This window comes from Fusarium vanettenii, assembly GCF_000151355.1.
Source record: "Fusarium vanettenii 77-13-4 chromosome 9 genomic scaffold NECHAsca_6_chr9_2_0, whole genome shotgun sequence".
In the NCBI taxonomy this organism is placed as follows: Eukaryota; Fungi; Ascomycota; class Sordariomycetes; order Hypocreales; family Nectriaceae; genus Fusarium; species Fusarium vanettenii.
In genome coordinates this window covers 2,290,282-2,304,771 of record NW_003315877.1, presented here as the reverse complement: position 1 = coordinate 2,304,771, position 14,490 = coordinate 2,290,282, and the positions used below count along the sequence as shown (strand labels likewise).

Here is a 14,490-nt window from a genome sequence, read left to right as displayed (position 1 = left end):
ATGTCGCGCCGAGAACCTGTCGTATGCTCAATGAACTGGTTGATATTGGCGCTCTTTTCCCGGTTGTAGATGTTGTGAATGGCCACCTGGCCCGCCTTTGTTGAAAGGTGCAGTGTGGCAGCCAGCATGTTGTTGTCCTGCTCATGGTATACCACATTCCATCGTTTCTTTGGGATGGACTCGTGAACATAGAAGCAAACTTTAGCCAGGGGTACGTGCTTGGTGGCATCCTTTTGCTCATCAGGGTTGTCATCTTCGTTAAGCGGTCTCTCGGGATGGAAGTCCACATTGTAGGGTCGACAGCCCAGCCACGGAACCTTCAAAGGAGTATCCTGAACCGCTATGATGTCAGGAACGCGTCCCCGTGTGTTGAATGCGTGTTCAAGGATGGTACGCGGCCGCTCAGGGGTTTGCTTCACGTTGACTTGCAGGATGGCCAGGTTGGAGTCCCACATGGCCTCAAAATTGTGTTCCTTCAACCTCGTCTGCTGCAAGGCTCGTTGACGGCCCTTGAGTCTAGCCATCTTGATGGTCTCTCAAACCACACGAAAACGCAAGGTTGAGCTCCGAAGCGAAAGAATCAAGGGTTGCGGCAACTGCCCCGCCCGATGAATATCTCGGGGCAGCTGCCGCAAAGGAAGAGCCACGAGATGAGGTGGCAGTCAAAGGTGGGATGAGTGGCAGCGTAGGCGCTTGTCAAGAAGTGGTAAACAGAGAGTCCAATGTTGAGAGGACAAATGCAGGAAAGTTGCTGTGTGTTCGCCAAAAGAAGAGATGTTGGAAGAGGGAAGAGGGACAGCCGGATCAGCGACTCCTCTTACCTCAACCGTATCTTCTCTTCGTCAATAGCAATACGAGCCACCACGGAACTCACGGATATCGCCGAGAAAAAAAAATTCTTTTCCATTATTATCGATGATGGCTTCGAGACAAGTCATTGGCCATGATAAGTAGCAAAAGACCATTATCAAACCATGACGGCATTAAAACCTAATACATCAAACCGCCGGGGCTTTCACGGCCAATTTTCTTCTTAGTTGCGCATGTTATCAAGTCTAGAACAGGTCCACGATCCGTGTGTGATGGATTGATAATTATTCTCGTTTCGGGGAGGGTCTAGATTTCGCTATGCAAGTTTTTCTGACGCACAAGATTAATAGTCTGCCAAAAAAAAGAGGTTAACTGAGTCCACTTGGTCCGCCCCATATCCAAGTCAACTAGTTCCAGCCCCCCGTTGTAGACTCCATATTACTGTCTATTCCGCCTTCAGCCCTGTTCCGTAATTGCTAATCCACTATTATGGAGTAGCTTTCCACGCGACCGGGTGGCCGATTTCTCAAACGTCGTCGGCCCAGCTTGACCACCAACCTGCCAACTTTGGTTAGCAGCCGCCGACATGTCTCTTGACCAAACAGCAAACTTTCACCGAAAGGATGACAGACAGTTATTACATTTTGACAGACTATTGGGGTGGATTTCAACGCTGATCTGACAAAGTTCGGAACACGCCGTCTCGTCCATCATGTTGGTATTTCGCTCAAGTACGTTGCGGGACCAAAGGCACTGGCAAAAGTTGAATTGGCTCTCGCGCATCGTGAGCAAAGCAGACCTCTCCGAAGCATCATTCCCATACCTCTTTGTTGTCAATCACAGCTATCCCACACATCCTCTCTGTTTTCAAACCTCCCTCCCTCCTCCGTCTCACAATGCCTGGCCCTCCAACCACACAAAGGGCGGCCAACGATGAACCCTCTCAACGCAATGGATCTAGGGACATCGCTGCCAGTACCGAAAAGCCCCAGTTCTCTAGTCTGTTCGAGCAGAGAATGTACCAAACTGTCGTCGATGAACTCAGGAGCCTTACAGCCATTGTGAGGGAACTCGCCAGTAGACTTCCCGCACCTATAGAGGTCGACGCAGATGAGTACCTTGATATACGATTTTTGCTCAGAACGCCCTCGGATGAGGAGTTGGTGGCCAGACTTGGAGTAGAAGGTATTCTGGATGCTCTTCGCGCACTCCGTGGGCCCTATCTGCAAATCAAAAGCATCCGATTCATACCCAAGCCTAGCCCTCCGGCCTCCGGCTCCGAGGGTCCAATGATGTCCGATCGCTGCGCATCGCTATTGATTATTGTCGAGACTTACCAGGCCGAGTATGAGATTCGGAATAGCTCTTCACAAATCAAGGAAGCCGTCCCGTTCTCACCCAATTGTGTTATGCTTCCGCGCAAGTATCAAGTCCTTATCCCGGACTTCGACAAGGACTGGGACAGGGGGACGTTCCCTGACTGGACAGCGTTTTTCAAGCATTACACTCGCCAAGACGACATTCAGGTCAGGGTTACCTTCCAGAGATTCCTCATAGAGACCACTTCCCTCGAGACCGCCCTGCTCATTTGCCGAACGTCTATCAAGGTCGGACACACGACGTTCAAAGCCATGTAAGCCCCTCCAACAGTGCACCCCAAGACGAACGCACTGACAGCAAATCCCCAGACCATTTGCGCAACAAGGCACCCCGATGTTCTGTTTCAAATGCAGCACGCCTGGTCACTTCAAGGAAGTCTGCGGATACGGCCAATTTCGATGTGGACGTTGCTCAGGACAACACAGCACTGCCAGTTGTCAGTCAGGTGACATGGTCCGGTGCTGCAATTATATGGGGCCCCATGCAGCTTGGGATCATCGCTGCACAGACCCAAGAGCGAAGAGAGAGCACTCCAAGGCCAGCTACCATCGCAAAGTTGGCCCTTTCTGGGCGCGCTGGGTGAACCCCGTGGACCCATCCTCCGCTTCGAAAAAACAGGCCAATCCAGTGGCCAATACCAGCGAGGAAGAGCCTCAGAAACGCCAAAGATTATCGGAAACTACTCTCACGAGCACAACTTCTTCCACGGCAAACACCTCGAACCCAGCCATCACTCCCGGCCCAGTTAGCAAGTCCTCGAGCAAGGCCCCCGCACCGAACACCCCTTCTTCAAGCACCGCGAAAAAACAGACGGCCCCCAAGAGAAAACCAGGCAGGCCTCCTAAGTCCGCCAAAACATGTAAAGATCCACGGCAAACCTCGATCATGCAGTATCATCCCCCAGTCACAGTCTCAGCTTCCACCGCCACTGCAAGCAAGCAGGCTGCAAACGAACCACACTCTGGCACGCCTGACACATTGGGAGACACTGTTATGGTGGATACAAAATCCGACGATTCGCCAGAGGGGGACATGAGTAGGATGGACACAGATGCTGCTGCTTCGCATGAGAGCATCGTGGCTCAAGGTCATGATGGAAATGGTGGTCACATTGCAGGATCCCAGCCCACCACCGAGATAGACATGGATATGTCTGACTACACAATGACCGATTCCCAGGGGAGTGCTGAATCCCAAGTTCCAGTTTCAGGGTCGGGTTCTGATACAATCAACCCTGAGAAGAAGAAGAAGAAGAGCCGGTGGGGCCAGAGAAAGAAGACTGGCAAGACGGCTGCTTTAGCAAGGGACGAAACCCAGGAACGGGCAGAAGGTAGTGAGGGTACCAAGCCTCAGGAGAAGAGCACTTCTGAGGCGAAAGTGCTCAAGGATCAATCCCAATGTTCCGGGAACAACAAAAACAACAACAACAACAACAACAACAACAACAACACGAAGAAGAAGGCGAAGGAGGGAAAGATGAAGAATAAGAATGACGCGAAACGACAAGGTGGGGGGGCTGCTACCTCTCAGGGGAACAACACAGGATGTAACGGCAAACTTGGCAACGCAGCGAAGGAGGTCGCTCAAGGAAATTTGACTCCCAGCAGCAAGACAGGGCAAGGCAAGGGCAAGGGCAAGGGCAAGGGCAAGGGCAAAGGCAAAGGCAAGGCTCGTAACGGGGCCAAAAGCCCGGAGAAGGATTTTGATATGGACATTGATACAACGACGGACTAGGGAGCCTAAGTTTGTGAGAGAATACATAGCTAGGGTAGAGCGAGAGCGAAGCACTGAAAACCAATCGGGAAGAATGACGAGGTCCAGTCGGACTGTCAAGAGTCAACTCACCACTGGGATCTAGGGAGAGTTTCGGTGGCGTGTGCAGGTAACGTACAAGAGAAAGAGTATAGGGCTTGGTATTTGGAGAACTGATAGAATCCACTGTTGTACGTTGTACAGTTGACTGCCTCATTCAACACGCGTTTTTTTTTCCTTGTGACATGTGCCAACAAAGCGGCAATTGGGGTCACTTGGCAGCCAACCGAGAGCCTGAGTGAAGTGATTGTTGGTCCAACATCCTTGCAAAGCATCTGATGAGAAAAGAGAGAAGAACAATTTTTTTCTAAACCTGATTGGCCCGAGTTGCAGCGTGATGCCAAGCAGCTGAGGTCTAAAAACTGGTCGTCGCCCATTTTTCTGGATGAGGGATATTGTGGCCCAACACAGTTTGCATGCTGTATGCTGTTTAAACACCCAAGCAACATACAGCCCGTCACTAGACACAACTTTTACTCAGGTCAATCATCATGACTGGGAGAAACGCTCCTGATCATGTTCATCTCACCTCCTTGGCATCAAACGAACAAACTCTAACTTTGCACCTAGGTTGCATCCGACCAGGACTCGGCGCTGGGTGATGTAGGCACAACTTCTTTTCGACGTTCTTTATAATGCCATATTGAACCTCGTTCCGTTAACACGGGTCTGCGTAACAGGATACGGCGTCTTCGACCGAAAGTCTCAGAAGCTCCATCATCGACTATCGACAAGAGAACGGAAGAACCTATCATCGGTACAAGGATGGAAGTAAGCTACTTACACCAATTTCTATCTGTACAGTCAAATCTAACTACCTCGTTACGAACCTCAGAATACAACCTTCCCAATGATGAGTTGGAGAATGAGAGGCTAGGTATTCTCATGCACCCCCTCTTGTAAAGATAGCACGCTCAGACTCTATCCAGACCTCCAACATCACATGTTTCTCCTGACTTTTGATAACAAACTAGGCCTCTCGCCTCCAAATCTTCCCGATTCCAAGCCTGCACGGATCCTTGACCTAGGAACGGGCACAGGACTCTGGGCAATAGATTTCGGTGATGAGCATCCTGAGGCCGAGGCATGTGAACGGACTTAACTTGGAGCTCGACCCGGGGCTAGAGGGACATGGCTAATTCTTTCTAAATTTATAGATCATCGGAGTTGACCTGTCCCCTATCCAGCCGGGTTTGTAAGGTGGCCACTTGCCCGTCTTCTTCTCTTTAACTGACATCTGAAACCAGCGTTCCCCCAAACGTTCAATTTCTCGTGGATGATATTGACGAGGAGTGGAACTATTCCGAGCCTTTTGATTATATTCACAGCAGAATGATGAACTTTAGCATCCAAAACTGGACCGAGTATTTGCAAAAGATGTTCCAGTAGGCATTCATCTTGGTTTGGTGTTTTTGATGTGCTAGACTGACCTACCTAGGAACCTCGTCCCAGGTGGTTACGCTGAGCTACAAGAGATGGATGGCTTTTACGCATCTGATGACGGCACTCTATCTGATGACCACGCACTGTCTAGATGGTGCACTCTCCTGGGAGAGGCAGCTGTAAAACTAGGCCGATCATTCCAACCAACCGACCAACTTGCCGCGATCATGAAGCAGGTTGGATTCATCGACGTTGTCGAAACGCGTTTCAAGTGGCCGATAAACCGATGGCCCAAGGAGAAGAAGTATAAAGAGCTTGGGGCGTGGAACAACCAAAACGCAAGTCAGGTTCTTGAGTCTGCTACGCTTGCACCCTTCACTAGAGTCCTGGGATGGTCGGCCGAGGAGGTCAATCTCTTTCTTATTGATGTGAGAAAGGACTTGAATAACCCGGACATCCATGCCTACTCGCAGGTGTATGTGCATAATCCCCTGATTATTTTCGTCCTTGCTCACTGATTCATAGCCGTTCAGTCTATGGACGAAAGCCACGAGTCTAGCTTGATTCCTCAAGTCAAGGCATACGAGAAAATCTGTCATTCCTTCAGTTGAATTCAAACCTAGTCAAATTCTTGCTGCATGAAGTCGTCTTGTCACGCAAGCCCAAGTTTCAACCTCTCGGGTAAGGATCCTCTATCAACGGTTGATATACCGCTCAGAGACTGAATTGAATCATATAAACATCTCAATGTCATCTGTCTCATCTCTCTTTATAACACCCCACTATCCATCAGCAACCATGTCACAGCGGAATGTGCAGAGGGTTCGCTGGGGGCGAAAGGCCAGATCCGCCCTTGCCCTGGAAATGTCCCTTTTGTGTGGTAAAGTTCTCAATGGTGCCCAGGTTCTTGATACGTCCCAGCAACAACTCCAACACGCGGTAACCAGCTCCCGCGGTGTATCCAGGCAGCTCGTGACCCGCCAACTGCACCTCGTAGTAAGTCAGACCACGCTCATGTCCCCATTGTCCGACGGTGCCCGCTTCACTCAGTCTTCCGCCATTGTACTCTGGGTGGAAGGGCACGTAAAACTGCTTGTCTTGGGGATACTTTTGGAAGCCCTGCTTGCCGTTCCAGGTGGCGTTCTGTAGCGCAAAGAGTGTGCCGTTGGGAGGCAAGAGGAAGTCAAGACGTCCAACACCAATGATGGTGTTGTTGGTGTGTTCGATCACACGGCGGAGGACGCTGTTCTGTGCTGGCGCAAGAGAAGAGTCGGTAGCATTCGAATCGGGATCACCTCCGCCAAACACATTGTTTGGTGTGCACTGGTACCAATCAACCTGCGGCGCGTTGAGGGCCTTCTTGACGTCTGTGCGGTTGAAGTAGACCTGTGCGCCGGGAGGAGAGTAGTCGCCCTGGGGATTTCACGTTAGCATAGTTGCACCGCAGATCTACAGGGGAATAACCTACCTGATTCACAATGCCCAACTGCGCATAAGTGTGAGGGCAAGTGTCTGTGATGTGGTAAATGTTGAAGCAGGGGTTGGAATCAAGAGCAGCGCCGTAAGCATAGTCGAAAATGTCGCAAGTGTAATTGCCCGAAGTATCAGCGTACGGGTCAGGGAGGACAGGGAACGGTCCCTTGGGAGGTGGGAAAGTTCCGTAGTGGTCGATGTAAGTGGAAAAGTTGCAGTGCTCATGGGTCCACCGGAGGGCGTTCAGGGCTGTCTGGTTGAGGTTGATGAGGTTCTGCCAGTACTCAATGTAAGGATAGATGACGGCCTGTTGCTGCAGAGTGCCGTCTCCGATGATGGGGTCGTTGATGGCGACACCGCCCAACTTGTAGTATTTGTCGTCATTGGCCGTAATGAAGGCGTCAGCGATATATGGGACATAGTAGCCAGCATACGATTCTCCAGTGATGTAAGTCGTAGCTCCTTGAAGCTCAAATGCCTCGATAAAGTTACGCCAGAAGCCAATGAACTGAAGGCCAAGCTCAACCTCGTTGGTGATGTTGGGCTTGCCCTGGCTGTAACCGACACCGACAGGCTGCTCAATCCAGATGACGTTGGTCCTGAATCGATGTGTTAGTTTTGACTGTAAAAGATCTGCCCATCAAGAAAATAATCTCACAGGTTTGTCCAGCTGTACGAGTTTGGAACAGGCGCCAGGGTACCATCCTGCCAAAGAAAAGGGCCGTTCTCAGTCAACAAGCCACTCAGAGAGCTGCAGCCAGGACCTCCATTGAGCCTTGCAGATATGGTCAGCGTGTCATTTCAGATGTTCTCAAGGCAAAGTTACCAAATAACCACTTCATCACCAGCATGAGGGTTGGTGCTGGGAAAGAACCAAAAATACAGTTCTCTGGACTCATCAGGGTCCTGAGAGATTGGCAGCAGACCGGCATACGACTCGCCAATGTCAAAAGCCACCTCTGGAATGGCAGATCCATTGACGACAAACTTCTCAGTGTGCTTGTTGAGGAACTTGGACTTGCTTCTGGTCTCTAGCACTGGGGCAGAGGGGGGAGCAGGAGCGCGCTTCTGATCATAACGACGGGGATGCTCCTTATTGAAGGCATTCAGGGCACCCCGGTTGAAAGCTGCCTGGGACAGTGTCCCAAAGGCAAGAAGAGCGCCAAACAATTTGAAATGCATGACGGAGAGGGTTGTGGCAGCGTGATCATGCCAAGAGAAGATGTCACCGAGCCAAGTCTCGAGGCTCTTTATAGAAGATCATACCAGCCGTCAATCATGGCTCATATAATCTATCTCGCTCGCGTCATCTGCAAGCTGATGTCACGACAGCGGATCACGGCACGTTGAGAGGGACGAAGATCTCATGTTTGGACCACTTTTCGTCGGGCGAAGCAACGCCGGCAAAGTCGGCAGCACGCATAGTGAGGACCTTTGTATCGCACTGCCCAATGAGGGACAGTGTGGGGACAAAAGTTCCGCCTCGCCGGGGGTCTCGAGTGTCGAATATATTTCGACCTCGGAGGGGACGTGATTCATGTACGACCTTCCTCTTCTGGGGTCCTTGTCCAGTGTTTCCGCCTTGCATAGATTCCTCCAGGTCGCCGTGATTGGCCTCTGCGTCTGTCGATGCAATGCCCTTTTGTGCATTTCTCCGCAGCTAGCGGTGAGTGAGATAAAGGCTGTCCAATCGGTTGCCTCGCAGGATTGGGATCGGCCACATCACGCACGCTCGTATAACCGTGACGCGTCGAGACCCAAACGCCTCCGATCCTGTCACGGATAGAGCCATCATCGTCTCTGCCTTGAGATGCAATGCGAGAGAGACATGAACTGCAGCGCTCGCTGTGCGCCATGGCAGCGCCACCGCGTGAACGGTTGGTTACAGTGCAGCGGGTGACGCCGGAACCTAATTTTAATCCAGCCACAGCGCTCTAGCCAGTGAGATGCGCATGTCTCAAAGCTGATTGTAATACTTGGATAGAGGCTCTTTTTCTACAGAAGCAAAGCAGGGGTCAATTGACCCAATTCTTCGGCACTTTGCTTTTTCCCCTCTTATCATGAAACCCCATCAGCCACAACAACAAAAGCCGCATTTATCAACAATGCGTGACAGCATCAAAACCCAATGCCGTAAAACACCGCAGCCCAGATATTGTGTTTCCATGGCTGCCGCTATACAAAGTCAAACGTTGAAAGACGAGTCTTGCAGATGCCACCTTTTCTTCCCGGGGACTACTCAACAAGTGGCAAGATCTTGGAGCATCTTAGCTCACACCACCACGATCCAAAGCCATGAGATTGGTCTCCATATCAAGATCGCGCCACGTGCTCATCCATGGAGACTTGGCAAACTCTAGGTAGTCAAGGTTTTCACTTTTGACCTTTGGTAGAGTTGTAGGGTAGGTTGTAGAGTCATGTTAAAGTCAGTCGATTCCCAGCCACGCCTCCGCTTGGACAAAAGACACTAATGGGCAACACGCTATGAGCAAGGCGAACGGTCAAGGAAGTTGCATAGTAGTGAAAAACCTTGTCGTGCAAGGCTAGGGTATTCTTTGCAGCAACTCATCCAGGACAGAGGATCATGTGGGTCACATCCTAGAGTGAGTCAGGCTAAATGAAAATGCACAGTCGTTACCGGCTGTGATAAAGTGACACCATGACTGCTTATATTTGATAGTAGCCTAATGCTAGCAAAACCCATTTGTACTATCTCTAATTATGTGATGCCGTTCCTGGGTTCCTAAACACACCACCCACACTCGAGTCTAAGCGTCGATGCCATCAATAATTTCAACCAGCCTGGATAGAAACTCCGGATGCAAATAAGGGCTATGCCCAGCAGCAAGTCGTTCAATCTTCACCGTGTCGCCCATGGCCCCTGCCATTGCAAGCTGGCCCTCAATCGGAATAGCTCGATCATTTTCGCAAGCCACGTAAGTCTTCGGAACCGCAATGTCCGGAGCAACAAACTCAGAAGGCGTCTCAAAGCTTGCTGTGCTTTGGTATACGCAATCGGCGAGCATTCGATTTGCCAACTCCGACTCGAGATCGTGGTAGAATGCGTTCTTGGCATTCTCATTCAATGGAAGGTAATCATCCTGATAGAGTTAGATCTCATTCCTCTCAAGTCTCCACGGCTAGCGACGTTGGCAACCCACTTGGGCAAGGGACGCCACTTACAGTTCGGTCCATGAAGGGCCCGTACGTTCCGCCGATCGCCGTTTTCAACGATAGACCTCTGGCTGGCAAAGCAAACGATGCGACGTAAACGACGTGCTTGATACCTCCCTTCAAGCCCTTGTTCTTTCTCTCATGGATCTGGTAGCCCTCCACAGCTGCAGATCCAGGAATACCGCCATAGCTGTGGCAGACGACAATTATTTCCTTTCTGTCGTTTAAGGGAGATTCCATGGCTTCGTGAATAGCTGCAACATCGTCCAGGTGAGTCTTGCCTTTGATGTCGGAAACCTGTCCAACAGACGCGTTTCTGGGCTGGATGACAGTGAAACCCCTCTCTGTCAGCTTGTCTTTCAGCATGGTATAGTGGCTGGGTAGATGCCAAGCCCCATGCACCAAAACAATAGTGGGCTTTTCTGGGGTAGACATGACTGGTGGCAAGTTGTTGGTTACGAAGATAGCAATGTTGAAAGATGGGGAAAGAGGAATATGAACTGAGTCAAGAGTTGGGTGTCGTCTTTTTAAGATCAATGCTCCTGATGAATCCCACGTCAGCCCTAGATCCGTCTTGACACGTCATGGTTGAACTATACACGGCGTTAAGAGCTCTGCTGACCTGGGCCCTGCGTTGGGGGCTGGGCGGTAGTTGCCGGGTTGGCGTTTTTGAAAATCATCAGATCACTTCATGTTTGAAATAATACTACGCCAGTAGGATAAAATACTTCTTTTGATTATCTCGAAAGAAGAAATAATTGGGGGGATAAGAGTTGAGATTTTTGATCATATGCTACCTCCTAGAATGTTTGTTGCCACCTCTGCATAGTCTCCCCTAGATGAGAAATCTAATCAGATCACAAAATTACTCTTGGGAGGCTCAGCCCCTAGAGCCAACTCCATCTCCGGATCTGATTTCTTCATGGCCTTTTGATATGCTTCTCGACTTCCCACGCGTTGAAGGAAGCTCAGCACATTTGGATACTCCCCCAAGCTGTACGGAGTAAAGTATCTCATCGTTGTGAGGGTGAACACGGCCATTATATCTGCCACAGTAAACTCGCGACCCGCAAGCCACTCATTATCAGCTAGTCTCTTCTCTAGAGCATCTAAGGTCAGATTGAACTTGTGCCGGGAGAGGACCGCGAGCGGGTGGTCGACGTCTAGCTTGGCTGCTTGAGTAACCATTGTGCGACCCAGTCCGGGTTGAAAAGTTCCATCAGCCCAGTGCCACCAGTACAAAAAGTCTGCGTAAGCTGGGTCGGCGGGAGTAAGAAACAGCTTCCCGTTGCCGTACTTGTGGGAGAGGTATTCGATGCAGGCGCAGCTTTCCGCCAAGGTCAATTCGCCATCTTGGATAACGGGGGCGGCTCCCATAGGGTGTAGTGCCTTGTATTCTGGCGGCGCCAAGAGTGGAGATCTGCTGTAGGTCTTGAGTTCATATGGGATGCCCAGCTCTTCGCATAGCCAGGGGATCCGCTCAGACTGGGAGACGTGGAGGTGGTGGATGACAATGGGCATATTGAAAGTGATTTAGGGCAACTGAAGGGATTCTGAAGATAAGATTCACAATTCGGAGTTTCGTTCAAAGTCCTAGTTAAAAGCAAAGACATCGACTCCATACTTATATCCCTGAAGCCGAGGTACCTTTCCTTTACGGGAGCACCTCCCGAGGCATTCTCCGGTCCCACCAGGTTTGCTAAAATTTCTAACCAATCAGCTCATTAACCGACACGGGAATTGGCTCTCGCCGACAGTAATCAGACGATGGTCCGGTTGACAAAGGTTTTTTCTTGAAGATCGTTCAGAGATTGATGACGCGTGGTTCCATTTAAGAACCCAAAAGAACTAACAATTTCAGTTTCCATCTCGTATTTTTAGATGCCTTCGGCTTCATCTTCGGCCCCTGTACGATTTGTCCAGTTACACATCAGTCCCCCCTCCTGGCATGTCCAAAAAGTCCCAAGTCAACGGTTCCGTGTCCAGAAGCGAAGGGTCAATGCTCATAGTGTCGGGAAAGAAATTGGTCATTTCAGCGTCGAACAAAGAGTTGAACACATCCAGAGTCGGCCATACGCTGGCAACTGCATCGAGTTGCTGGTGCTCCGCCAGGTTTTGCAGTCCGTTCGGTTGAGTTGCTTCTTGTTGAAGACCAGGGCTTTTTGGCTTCATGAAATCCAAACTCCTCCAATTGGTTGTGTCTGAGGATAGTCGCAAATCGGCCTCCGTTTCTTCGGTGCTTTTTGCTATCGCGTGGGCCAACGGTTCTGTCGCCAAGAACTGCGTGGATGATGGTCCACCGCCCACATCATCACTCTCGACCCTGAGCGTATTACTTTCCTCTCCCTGCCGTATGTACCCACCCTCACTCGACCGCAAAACTCCAGTGAACTCCAAGATAGAGGACCTAGTGAGGGAGGCGTCGGCCTTGAAGTTGGTAAACTCGGATATATCGGCATGCTTGGGCTCATTACTGACGACGGGCGGGTTTCGCTGGTGGATATCATACAGGCACCGGGCGTATATTTCCTGCCACACGCTTCAGTTTTTCTTACTCACTACCACCAGCCCAGAGGACTTACCAGCAGTGAGGCAAGTTTCCAATATGGGCTCATGGCCTTCATCATCCTGACGTTCGCCCCAACATTGGCGTAGGCCCTCTCTCTGATGGTTGGTTCAGAGCACCACAAGAATGGGATATGGATTGCGCAGCTACAATATGCCGCGTAAGCAACAAAACTTAGCATCGCGCTAGGCCGGGTGCATTTCGACAGGACACTGTTGATGAGTTCGGAGACTATGCCAGCATGCTCGAAAGCAGTTTGGGCAGATAACTGCCGAGCAGATGGCCAACTCCCGTCGCCTTTAGTCCAACAGAAGAGAGGAACTATAGAGGCGTGGAGAGCGCAAAGAGACTGGTGGTATACGAGGTTGGTTAGCAAAATGGTAGAGAATTCTTTCTGCTCAACGCCTCTCATATCGTGGGGATCCAGCTTGAAGTCTGGCTGCACCTCCTCCCACCAAGCCGATAGTTTATTCTCAATGGTGCAAATGCCAGCAATTTTGCTATCCATACCAACTTCTGGAGTTTTGACAGCACAGACAACCTCGCACCTTACGAATGAGTAATTAGTTTCGTCTGAATGAACCGAAGACATATTTCTTACCAAAGAGTCAACCCTCGGATCAACTCAGCAAAGATGCTTCTGCTGTTTCCTTTTGAGTTTAGGTATGAAGAGGGAGCTTTTGAGGCACCTTGTCGGAAATCTGGTTCCGGCCATGGTAAAGCCAAAGCCTGAATATCTGCGATTGAATTAAATCGAAACAGTTTTTCTGAGCTGAAGCAATGCATCAGATAGCAAGCCCAGCATCGTCTTCGTCTAATTTCCGAGCTTAGTAGCCCCGCGTTTCGTGATCTTGGCGGCCCGAGACCAATGATGTGGATCAGCTGGCATGCGTTGCCTATTATAAAATGAGACATGCCCGATGCCATGATTATGCGAGACAAACTTTACCTTTGTGAAGATAACTGACCCTCCATGAGCCCTGGCTGTGCCAGAACAAGGCAAGGTTGAAAAAGGTGACGAGATTGTCTTCGTGGAGCTCCTCGGCCTCCTGGAACACTAGTTTACCGGCTTTTTTGGCCCATTCGATCATGAAACCTTGATCCTTAAGGGTGAATCTACCAGTTTCATCGCAATAGAAGCTATGTGACTAATATTAGCCGCGAAATAAAATTGGAACCTGACTTACTTTGCTCCCCAAGCGCAGATGCTTAGAAGGACGTGAGATCTGACATTACGTGCTGCGAGTGTTTCGAGAAAAGTCGGTTTATGAAGTAGCAAGTCCGATTGATACACATTGCTGAAGTATTCTTCAACCAGTCTTGTTATGAGAGAGATCGGTATTCCGTGGTAACATTCTTCATTCGGAAGGCCCGGAAGAGTCTTCGGCTTTAAACAACGCCCTTCTGACCCAGCCAACTGCGTCTCTTGTTGCCTGGGTAATAATGCCAAAGGCCTGGGTTCTCGTTGGTCTCGGATAGTTTGGTCATGAGTGGTGGTTTCGTTGTAGATGCATCTATGGTTGAGCCGAGTACAGCGTCGACAACGTGGCCGCTCACCAGAGCAGCGAATCTAGGTTATGCAAATGTCAACATGAACATTTCATTGGATAGCTTCACAAATAGTACCTTTTGCCTTTTGCAAGTGCCACAGGCCTTGCTTGGCCTTCCTGGAGCAACTGGCATGACCACGCAATTGAGAACATGAATGTCATCATGTCAGCACCGAGAGTCCACAGTTGCTTGAGTTAGACTGAACTAGGAAAAACGATTGTCCGACGACAAATTGCAATTTGTTGTTTTATTCATCATTCACGTTAGTCTTTTCCCACTCTCCTGATGCCCCCACATAGCCATCTCGGTATGATCTCCAAAGCCTCAGAAGTTTCAGATTG

The 14,490-nt window shown here is 50.2% G+C and overlaps 7 protein-coding genes across 7 annotated transcripts; 2 read left to right on the top strand and 5 right to left on the bottom strand.

Moving 5' to 3' along the window:
• Positions 1-1,706: 1,706 nt before the first annotated feature.
• NECHADRAFT_85257 (uncharacterized protein) lies at positions 1,707-3,924 on the top strand (the record flags this gene model as incomplete). The annotated part of the gene is made up of 2 exons (XM_003050635.1): positions 1,707-2,443; positions 2,499-3,924. 2 exons carry the CDS (start codon positions 1,707-1,709, stop codon positions 3,922-3,924), a joined length of 2,163 nt encoding a protein of 720 aa, XP_003050681.1.
• A 569-nt stretch (positions 3,925-4,493) lies between these two features.
• On the top strand, positions 4,494-5,944 carry NECHADRAFT_96488 (uncharacterized protein; the record flags this gene model as incomplete). The annotated part of the gene is made up of 8 exons (XM_003050634.1): positions 4,494-4,520; positions 4,683-4,773; positions 4,838-4,879; positions 4,932-5,090; positions 5,170-5,197; positions 5,250-5,387; positions 5,441-5,860; positions 5,911-5,944. The coding sequence occupies 8 exons, from the start codon at positions 4,494-4,496 to the stop codon at positions 5,942-5,944; spliced, it is 939 nt and encodes a 312-aa protein (XP_003050680.1).
• Positions 5,945-5,981: 37 nt separating this feature from the next.
• NECHADRAFT_63845 (uncharacterized protein) lies at positions 5,982-8,054 on the bottom strand. Its single transcript, XM_003050246.1, has 4 exons — positions 7,685-8,054; positions 7,517-7,633; positions 6,854-7,457; positions 5,982-6,798 (listed from the first exon to the last, which is right to left on the bottom strand). The coding sequence occupies exons 1-4, from the start codon at positions 8,038-8,040 to the stop codon at positions 6,187-6,189; spliced, it is 1,689 nt and encodes a 562-aa protein (XP_003050292.1). The 5' UTR covers positions 8,041-8,054; the 3' UTR covers positions 5,982-6,186.
• A 140-nt stretch (positions 8,055-8,194) lies between these two features.
• NECHADRAFT_85254 (uncharacterized protein) lies at positions 8,195-8,714 on the bottom strand (the record flags this gene model as incomplete). The annotated part of the gene is made up of 2 exons (XM_003050245.1): positions 8,195-8,518; positions 8,589-8,714. The coding sequence occupies 2 exons, from the start codon at positions 8,712-8,714 to the stop codon at positions 8,195-8,197; spliced, it is 450 nt and encodes a 149-aa protein (XP_003050291.1).
• Positions 8,715-9,626: 912 nt separating this feature from the next.
• On the bottom strand, positions 9,627-10,467 carry NECHADRAFT_85253 (uncharacterized protein; the record flags this gene model as incomplete). The annotated part of the gene is made up of 2 exons (XM_003050244.1): positions 9,627-9,959; positions 10,042-10,467. 2 exons carry the CDS (start codon positions 10,465-10,467, stop codon positions 9,627-9,629), a joined length of 759 nt encoding a protein of 252 aa, XP_003050290.1.
• Positions 10,468-10,884: 417 nt separating this feature from the next.
• NECHADRAFT_85252 (uncharacterized protein) lies at positions 10,885-11,553 on the bottom strand (the record flags this gene model as incomplete). The annotated part of the gene is made up of 1 exon (XM_003050243.1): positions 10,885-11,553. One exon carries the CDS (start codon positions 11,551-11,553, stop codon positions 10,885-10,887), a length of 669 nt encoding a protein of 222 aa, XP_003050289.1.
• Positions 11,554-11,824: 271 nt separating this feature from the next.
• On the bottom strand, positions 11,825-14,310 carry NECHADRAFT_101751 (uncharacterized protein; the record flags this gene model as incomplete). Its single annotated transcript, XM_003050242.1, has 7 exons — positions 11,825-12,561; positions 12,615-13,146; positions 13,200-13,494; positions 13,548-13,714; positions 13,786-13,837; positions 14,008-14,168; positions 14,225-14,310. The coding sequence occupies 7 exons, from the start codon at positions 14,308-14,310 to the stop codon at positions 11,956-11,958; spliced, it is 1,899 nt and encodes a 632-aa protein (XP_003050288.1). The 3' UTR covers positions 11,825-11,955.
• Positions 14,311-14,490: the final 180 nt, after the last annotated feature.